The 10,290-nt window shown below is 39.8% G+C and overlaps 1 protein-coding gene across 1 annotated transcript; it reads left to right on the top strand.

Moving 5' to 3' along the window:
* Positions 1–5,680: 5,680 nt before the first annotated feature.
* On the top strand, positions 5,681–9,908 carry LOC108993470 (receptor protein kinase TMK1-like). Its single transcript, XM_018968401.2, has 2 exons — positions 5,681–8,111; positions 9,117–9,908. Exons 1-2 carry the CDS (start codon positions 5,831–5,833, stop codon positions 9,647–9,649), a joined length of 2,814 nt encoding a protein of 937 aa, XP_018823946.1. The 5' UTR covers positions 5,681–5,830; the 3' UTR covers positions 9,650–9,908.
* The last annotated feature ends 382 nt before the right edge of the window (positions 9,909–10,290 follow it).

Below are 10,290 nucleotides of genomic sequence, written 5' to 3'. Positions count from 1 at the left end.
CAATCGTTACAAGAAAAATGTCATTTCCAAACGATTTTCAACTCGCTGCACATTTTTAACACCAAGCTTCAAATTTTGTGTTGGACTTCACTTAAATAGTTTTTTGCAATGATTTATTCAGCATCAGCAGTGAGTTTGTGCGCCGGAAAAGGTTTTAACTTGTTGTGACGCTGTAATTTACGTCGGGATTCATTGTGGGGCACCCAAACATGAAAATAACTTTATTTCCCCCCATAGTACCTGTTCTTCTCCACTTTGCCAAATACGTTCACGGTGCTTCCACCTCCTATTTATGCCGATGGTCACTCCTGTTTGTGATGGATGAAATGCCACTTGAAGGTCTCACTGCGTCAACTCCTCTGTTCACCTTCAGAGTCCCATTTTCCACACCTTTCTCCCCCCATACTTTGATGTTCCTCCATGGACAGCCCACCTGCAAATCCATGTTCCTTGTATCCCAGTTTGCACGTGGCTTTCTGACTTTCCTGACAATATTGCTTCATTTTCAAGTCTTTTCCTACCCCTATAAAATCAAGGCTTAGTGCCTCCATATTCGGCTGTGAGCTAAGTTTTTGGGCTTCAATTTGCGAACGACCGAGGTTGATTTTCAGGGAATAAATTCTATTTTAGGTATATTTTATTGTCTAATTTTTCTATCAAAGAAACCTTCATGCATAACTTTTTGGGCTTCATAGCTTTCTTGTTTTTTTGTTCAATAATTTTTTGTCACTGTCAATCTAATTCCCATGTTCTTTCTTAAGGTTTAATTTTGTATATCTGCCTTCCGTGTACGTGGTGATCTAAGTTGTGGATATTAGCATAATGCAAAATTCGTGGGTGATATTCTTGCAAAAATAGAGCCTTTTTCTATTAGCGTTTATGGCCCTTTTTGATACCTTCTAATATGTAATTAAGTGATTTCTTTGAAAAATGTTGTTTTGTTTGAATGTGCATTTCTTAGAGTTTTTGTGGGAATTGTTTTGCTGATCATGAATTAACTGTACGTTAACTCTTTATTTTGTATCCATATAGAATAAATGCCTTTTTTTTATTGCCCTTCGATTTTCTGTTTTTGATATATACAAATACTTAGATCCATCCCTCTCATTTTTGTATGATATATTGATCATCTATTTCTATTAGAGATTGAAAATTTTTTAATGAAAGAATTATAAAAAAGTGATTGAAAGAAAGATCAGGAGAAGCATTTGTTTTTATTTCCATTTATATGTATGTTTTACCTCAAAATGGGTGTCTAATGTCTCTAATATCTATCTATGTTTGTGACGGGCTTGAAGTTGCTTGATGCAGCCAGTATCTATCCAAACTCAAAACATGAAAGCTGTAGAGCCTTTTCTTGGTGTTCTATAGCATCTTGAATCATCTCAATCGGAGCTTGGATGAGAGAGTTATATCCAGATTCCAAAGTGATGTCGAAAGTGTCCAAAATCGCCCAATTAGCTTTGTTTTGCATTTAACGCCTCCATTTGCATCCTAAATCAAAATAAATGAATAATGAGTACATTTAGGCACCAAATAAGTATAAAAGACTAGATATTCAGGGAGAAAAATATGACATTTTGCATTCTCATCAAGACGATATAATTTTATTTGCAAACCTAAAGACGTTGATAAACAAGGAGGAATGGGCACCAATGTGATGGTCACGTGGTCTGGAGGGTAGCAATGCGATGATTTGTGTGACTATGGTGGGCTATGAAGGTTTGAAGGTGTGAATCGGTCTAGTCTAGAGGCGGTCTTGGAGGTCATATGGCGTGCAGCGGTGGGGTGGGTGCATTTGACAGTTTTGGGTTCGCAGGAGAAACTCTCACGGGAGTAGAATGGATTTTGATTTTTCCTTTACTATGGTGTCATGCGGTGTAGGAGTTTTCTATGTGCTTAGGTGATGCATCAGCTTATTATTGGCTTCTGTTAAAGTCAAGGCATCGGATGTTCCATTCCAAATAGGAACTGGCATAAGAGATATGTGTTTTCGACTTTATTTACATAAACTTGTGCATGCATATTCATCTCCATTGTCTCTCATTATTGGTACTGTCATGGGTTTTAACTTGCTAAGGTTTCATTGAAATCTCACCATGATAGTCCTACTACAATTTTGCTCTTCCGAGCTGTAGAATTTGATGTAGATGTAGCCTAAGAGAGTTACCCTGAGGAAGAAAGACTATCCCGGCCGAAGGAATAGCCATGGGGGCCTGTCCCGTTTAGATTTAGTATTTTTGTAAATTTTGCAAAGTTTATTGTAGTTGGGTGACAAACAATTTACGGTTCTTTATATTTTGATGTTAGTAATGATTTTATAATGGTATGTAATTATATTTGGGACAAAGCTATAGTGACGTATGGATTTTATTATTGATGAAAGAGTATTTGTACACTTATCTAGTACTACTTTGACCAATCCCCTTTACTTATTCCGCTGCGATTATTGTTACACACAAGCACACAAGATTCCCACACTTAAAAAAGGAATATAGCCAACCAACTCACATCCCTGGCACCACTGTTCCTCGACAGAGAACTACAGTGGGCGCTACACTAAATACATGTACAAAGCTAACGGGTGACCAAGACATATAGCAGCAAAACCTCACCATCGTGCCGCTATGTACCTCAGTACTAGCAAGACAGGCTGTCAACACCGCAGAGACATGATCATTCTCAGGCATAGTGCCACCATATCACCTAAATGGGTGCTAGCCAACTTTTCCGGGCTCGCTTTTATTGCCTTGCTCAATCAAATGCCCATGCCACACCAAGGTAGCACAACCATAATCTTGCCTAGTTGCCCACTACCTCACCAAGGAAAGTGCTCCACCTCATGGGTGGAAACCCTGATTTTTCAATCACACACTGAAAAATGGTTTTGTTAGCATCAAACAAGGGACCAACTAGATGGGATGAGAATGACCCTCAAGATTGGAGCAATAAATGCATAAGTGACCTTATGGATCATTTTAATGAATGAGATGTAAAGCTTGATAAGTATTAAATGAAGCATGTACCGCCTTGCTTCAAAGCATGGGCAACCAAATGACAGTTACTAATCATTAGAGGTAAGAGAGCATTTAATGCGGTCTCCTCAATGTCAAGCATTATAGGGAATAATTCCCCCTGTTTCTACCACTAGCAGATCAACTATTAAGCCTTATTTCTCTGTTGTATTCAAGAATTTTGACTTAATCTTCAGAGTGTTTGAGGCTGGACCATTCCACCTGAATCTATTATGTTGTAGGTTTTGAAGTGAGGATTCCAAGGAAGATTTTGCTAGGGGGTCAAAAACTTTATCGACAAGTTTAATGAAGTAGAAGATATTGAGGCTATTGCTATGTTGCTATGGATCATTTTAATGAACGAGATCTAAAGCTTAATAAGTATTAAATGAAGCATGTACCGCCTTGCTTCAAAGCATGGGCAACCAAATGGCATTTTTTTTTTCCTAAGCAAGCAAATTTATATTAGAAACGGAAATAATGATACATAAGGAGGGGGTGGGGTTCCCCAACAAACGCTCCAGTACAATAACCACAGTGGTGGAAAAAAGGAAAATAAAATGGGTTTTGGAACCATTTTTTTGGTCCCCACTCTACCAGTTTGTTGTCTTGAGATATTTTTTGGAGAGATCCGTAGTCCCTTTTTCAAGATCATTGATTAGGAAAAGCGATAACATAGTCGAAAGCACGGCATCAGATGGACTGATCTGCGACCAGTCATTAGTCTTCTCGCGCATCTGTGGTGGTGCGTGGCAACCACACGTCGATGGTATGGAGGCGAGGCTGAGCAGATCTAGAAGATCTCAGTATGGGGAATCTGCTTGTACGACAAGTGTAACCGGCGGATGCATCATGGCGCGGCGGCGCGTGAAGACCACGTGCGGAAACAAGCCGCATGTGAGGGCCATGCACCGAGTTTTTTGGCACGATTCCGCCCCGTCCTAGTAGATCAAAGGTTGTAGAATGGCGTGGTGGGGTGCGTGTCGACTGATGACGGCCAAAGTGCAATAGATCTGATCAAAACCAAACCGGTGGAGGTTGGGGAAAAAAACACTACCATGAAAGTGTATACATAGTAATGGAAAGGAAGTAGAGAGGAGGGTGAGAGACATAGCTATGCCCTCCTCTCCAGCGAAGGCACTCAAAGAGATTGAGTGTTTTAGAGAGAAGGGAGAGTTTCTCTCTCTAAACAGGAGAAGGGAGACCCCTAAAGATATGGCAACCAAATGACAATTATTGATCCTTAGAGGTAAGAGGCCATTTAATGCGGTCTCCTCAATGTCAAGCATTACAGGGAATAATTCCCTCTGTTTCTACTACTATCAGATATACTATTAAGCGTTATTTCTCTGCTATCTTCAAGAATTTTGACTTTAATCTTCAGAGTGTTTGAAGCTGGACCATTCCACCTGAATCTATCATGTTGCAGGTTTTGAAGTGAGGATTCCAAGGAAGATTTTGCTAGGGGGTCAAAAACTTTATCGATAAGGTTAATGAAGTAGAAGATATTGAGGTTATTGCTATGTTGCTATTTATAAGGTGTACAAATGAGTTCCTATTTAGAGTTAGTTACTTATTCTTGAAAGTGACTCGTTGATTAAGAGTGGTCTGAGGATACCAATTCCACTTCCTCCACTTTATCAAGTATGGGTAACTTGGTGCATGAGATTCAAGATCTTTTGAAAAAAATATCATAACTATGAGGTGTGTCGGGTAAGATAAGGGCAATGAAACAGTTCACCAACTAGTTAGATATGCTTAGTACGTGAATGATTTGCTTATGTGGTGGAGATCTTCTTTAGAGCTTATTAGGCAAAATATACTTGTGGTTGATATGCTCTAATCTTTTGGGATTGTTGAATGAAATTCAAATGACAGCTGTATTTCAAACATTATACACAATTTGTACCTCAATCAATACATACAGATGGTATATAAGAAACTTAAAGAGAAAAACCTTAATTTATATACATGTTTTTATTCTTTGCAATTTTTATTTAGTTTAATACTTTTTTTTATCAAATAGTAAAGCTTCGAAGAAAAACAAGCTTCCAATAGAATTATTTTCCAAATATGAAATCCTTCAAATAGAGTTATTCTTTGTGAGTCAATAAGCAAAATCAATAACCACTAGTAAACAAGTTAGAATCTATTCACTTGTTTCTTAGAATTAATTGCAAAATTAGTTCTTAATTTTCACATTTTTGCAATTCTATACTTCAGTTTTGAACTTTTGCATAATTGATCTCTGAATTATAAAAAAGTTGCACCTAAATATATATATATATATATATATGTTAAATTGTCATTAAAAAATTAATGATAGAATTAACATGTGGCATACTGATGCCACGTGTTAGTTTTTGGTTGATGATGTATATATTGATGTCACGTATCAGTCAACCGGAAACTACCACGTGTCCTCTCGTTAGTTTTATAATGGAAAAGTGACAGAATATATATATTTAAAAACGTCTTCCCTCACGTTTTTTTGTCAACATTACAGTACGAAACGCGTCTCTAGTATCTTCTGTTATCTTGGTTTTTGTTTTGTTTTGGCGTTTTCTGTCGGAATTTAACCTATACGTGAGATGTCCAATTGTCCAATGCCAGAGGTATACTGTTCTTTCTTAGTACAAGGTAGTCCACTTAGAAATCCAGCCTTTTTTCCACTTGTTTGTATTCATAATTTCATTGCCCTTTTCTATTCCGCCCATTGCGCCCACTCTCAAGTCTATCTCTATTGACTATATTCTCTCCACCGAAGCACCGCCTCCCCTTAATTTATCTGTGTATTCTCGGTTTCTCCGAAAACAATGGCGACCCACCGTCCATGTCTTCTTACTTTCACCCTTTCCCTTCCTCTTCTTCTCTGCTTCATTTCCTTCTCTCTTGCCGTCCACTCCGACGATGCGCAAGTCATGAACCTTCTCAAACAGAGCATCAACAACTCCGACTCTCTCCGATGGTCCGACCCCGACCCATGTAACTGGGATTACATTAGATGCGACGGATCGAAGCGGATCCTCGTCATCCAAATCAAGGGCTTGAACCTCAGTGGCACGCTTCCCAACGAGCTCCAGAACCTCTCCGCCATGACCCAGTTCGAGGTCCAGCAAAACCAGTTCACCGGCCCATTCCCCAGCTTTGCAGGCCATGGCTCCCTTCTCACAATCATAGCCCACACCAACCGCTTCACTTCCTTCCCCACCGATTTCTTCAGCGGCATGACGGCCTTGCAATCAATAGCCATCGATTACAACCCCTTCTCTCCGTGGACCATCCCGGAGAGTATCAAAGACGTAACTTCGCTAAAAGTCTTCTCGGCCAACAGCGTCAATCTCACCGGTGAAATCCCAGACCTTTTCGGCACTTTGGTAAGTTTGGCGGACCTGCGTTTGGCCTTTAATAAACTCCAAGGCGAATTGCCTCCGAGCTTTGCGGGTTCGGGAATTCAGACCCTTTGGTTAAACGGACAGCAGGGTAATAATAAGCTTAATGGTACAATTGCGGTACTGGCCGATATGGAATTCTTGACTTCTGTTTGGTTACATGGGAACCAGTTCACGGGTCCGATACCGGACTATTCCAGAGTGAAAGGCTTGCAGGATGCTAGTTTTAGGGACAACCAAATAACGGGTATTGTTCCGGCGTCATTTGTGAATCTTCCAAACCTTAGAACAGTGAATTTAACGAATAATTTGCTTCAAGGTCCGCGGCCGACGTTTGGTGGGAATGTGAACCTTGACATGAGGGAAGGCAGCAATAGTTTCTGCACGGAAAAACCCAGTGGTTCCTGCGATGGGCGTGTTAATGATTTGCTATCAGTTGTGGAGGCGTTCGGTTACCCGAAAACTTTAGCTGAGAATTGGAAAGAAAATGATCCTTGTAATAACTGGAAGGGGATTGTTTGCGTCGGCAATGGCAGCATTACGATTGTTAATTTTCAGAGAATGGGTCTGTCGGGGACTATTTCTCCGAAGTTTTCTCTGCTTGCGTCGATGCAAAAATTGGTTCTGTCTGATAATAATCTGACGGGTACCATCCCTGCCGAACTAACGACATTGCCTAATCTTAAGTTTCTCAACGTTTCAAACAATAAACTGCATGGTAATGTGCCATCTTTTAGAAGTAATGTGGAAGTGATTACAGTTGGGAACCCTGATATAGGAAAGGAAATTTCTCCACCGGGTTCACCTTCCAATCCAGATGGTGGTGGTGGTGATGGAAATGGTAAGAAAGAATCCAAGGGTGGTGGAGCGATTGTGGGGGGTGTTTTCGGCTGTGTTGGCGCATTGCTATTAGTTGGGGTTGTTGGTTTCTGTCTGTTTAGACGAAAACATTATCGTTCTGGGAAAGTACAAAGCCCACATACTGTTGTAATACATCCTCAACATTCAGGGCAACAGGATGCCTTGAAGATGACAGTTGCTGAGCGTAGTGTTAATGGTGGAGCCAATGAAGCTTTGAGTCTCGGAAGTAATGGACATGGTGACATTCACGTTGTGGAGGCTGGTAGTATGGTCATTTCCATTCAAGTTTTGAAGAACGTGACCAACAATTTCAGCGAGAAAAATATATTGGGTAGAGGGGGATTTGGAACTGTTTACAGAGGGGAGTTGCATGATGGGACGAAGATTGCAGTGAAGAGAATGGAATCGGGGGCAGTGGGTGAAAAGGGCCTTTCTGAATTCATGTCTGAGATTCAAGTTCTTACTAAGGTTCGACACAGACACTTGGTTGCTCTTCTTGGGTATTGTCTGGATGGAAATGAGAAGCTTCTTGTCTATGAATACATGCCTCAAGGGACTCTTAGTCAGCATCTATTTAACTGGAGAGAGATAGGGTTGAAATCACTTGAATGGACAAGAAGGTTGACCATTGCCTTGGATGTCGCCAGGGGTGTTGAATATCTACATGGTTTGGCCCATCGAAGCTTTATCCATAGGGATCTTAAACCATCCAACATTCTTCTTGGAGATGATATGAGGGCAAAAGTTTCAGACTTTGGATTGGTTCGACTTGCTCCAGAAGGAAAATTCTCAGTTGAGACTAGACTGGCTGGAACTTTCGGGTATCTCGCGCCGGAATATGCAGGTAATCTTTCCTAAGATTAGAAGTACTAAATAAAGTTCTCCTCTTTTGGATGCACAGAAAAATCTGTAGCTCATTGTCCTTGAAGTAACCAATTAAAAGAGACATTGGATTTTAACTATAATCAAGATGTAAATGTCAAACCATCATATATATAACAAAGTAGGTTAGGAGAAATAATAGGGAATGAGGCTGCAACAAGGAGAAAATCAATTTGAATATCACATCCTTATAGAAAAGCCATTTTGTAGTAGAGTAGGAACACTGGCAATAGTTTTTATGGAATAGCAAATGGCAGGTACATTGTCTATTTCACCAACTACAATTGAGGGTTCCATTCTGAGAAAACAATTGTATCAATGTAATTGCCTGAAAACAGCTTTCAGGATGAAGTAACACAACAACGAGTGATGGAGCTGTTGTCACTATGTATTATGAAGACACTGACTTTGGACTTAAACCATATCTCTCTGGTTAGAGGATTAGAGGTCAAATAATGACCGCGCAGCCTCCCATACTGTCTTCATGGCTTGTTCTGTAGTCTATTTTGGTGCATTCACTTTGATTACTCCTCCTTGACATTTATTTTGATTACTCATTTTTGTCTGTACCTTTGTTTATTTAGTGTCTGTTTTGTTGTTGGTTATATTTAGATGCCAAAGGTTTAAGATAAGAGTTGGCATGGGAGAAGTAATCGGTTTGTAATTACATAGTTGACCCACTTGTTAATCAACTTCTTTGATTAGTTGAAGGTAGTATTAGAACTTTTTGTAATCAAATACCATGGTAACTAAACAGAAGTCCATTTTCCATGGAAACTCTTCTCAGGTAATGAACAAGTCCTAAAGTAGATGTTTGTTATCCATATGCCAAACTATGCCCCCTGCATCCCTCCCTTTTGCTTGATATTGTACCATAGCAAGTACAGGTCGTTGTTCTGATTTTGCTTTCTGGTCAATTATCAATTCTCATGGTTCTGACATTAAAATTACATGGTTGACTTGGCAGTGACTGGTAGGGTGAATACCAAGGTTGATGTTTATAGCTTTGGTGTGATTCTAATGGAGCTGATCACTGGTAGAAAAGCACTGGATGAATCCCAGCCTGAAGAATGCTTGCACCTTGTCACATGGTTTCGCAGAATGCACCTTAGCAAGGATACATTCGAGAAGACCATCGACCCAACTATAGAACTGGACGAGGAAACCCGTGCCAGCATTAATACTGTTGCAGAGTTGGCTGGTCACTGCACTGCTAGGGAGCCCTATCAGAGGCCCGACATGGGGCATGTAGTGAATGTGCTTTCATCTCTTGTTGAGTTCTGGAAACCAACAGAACCAGATGCCGAGGATATGTATGGAATTGACCTTGATATGCCATTGCCACAAGCACTTAAAAAGTGGCAGTCATTCGAGGGAATTAGTCATTTGGATGTATCTTCTTCTTCGTCTTTCCTTGCTAGTGGAGACAATACCCAAACCAGTATTCCAACTCGTCCATCCGGGTTTGCAGACTCATTTACATCTGCAGATGGACGTTGAAGCTTGGAAATGAAGTTGGATTATTCTTGATGGCTCGCTCCAAGTACTTTATCTTGTCTATTCCCTCTACCCTTTTCTCCTTATTCCTTTTTCTTTTTCTTTTTTTCTTTTCTTTTGTTAGGTTGTCCTCTATGCTTGTTTTATTCCTATAATATTTGAATTTTGGACATTGTTCTAGTATTTTAGAAGTCCTGGACATGCAAATAGGCGGATTATACAGGAGAAGCTGATCTTTAATGATCATCCATTTTGAGATTGACATGGATAGTCTACCTAGCATAAAGAAATTGTTTAGCCGTTATGTGACCAAATCGCCATAAGATTTGATGGCTTTACTTAAATTCTATAGAAAAACTATAGAAATCCTCGAAAGTTGTCCTTTATTCGCGTTAGTTTTATGCTGCTGTCTTTACGTCGAGTTGATGTTGTTGCACAGGTGTTACTTTTACCAAGCTTTTTTTAATTATTCTTCGGCTCAAAATTGCCTCGAGAAATTTGTGACGGGTAACTCAGCCGGACGTTGTTAGCTTCTTGCAAAATCTCAGAAACTTTTAAGAAGTGAAATTCTCGTTTGTTTTTTCAGATGAAACGATGAGTTGAGATTAAAATTAAAAAATTAAATAAAATATTATTAGAATATA

Source organism: Juglans regia, chromosome 16 (genome assembly GCF_001411555.2).
Source record: "Juglans regia cultivar Chandler chromosome 16, Walnut 2.0, whole genome shotgun sequence".
NCBI lineage: Eukaryota > Viridiplantae > Streptophyta > Magnoliopsida > Fagales > Juglandaceae > Juglans > Juglans regia.
Note: the sequence above shows the minus strand (reverse complement) of the source record. Positions and strands in the feature narration are given on the sequence as shown.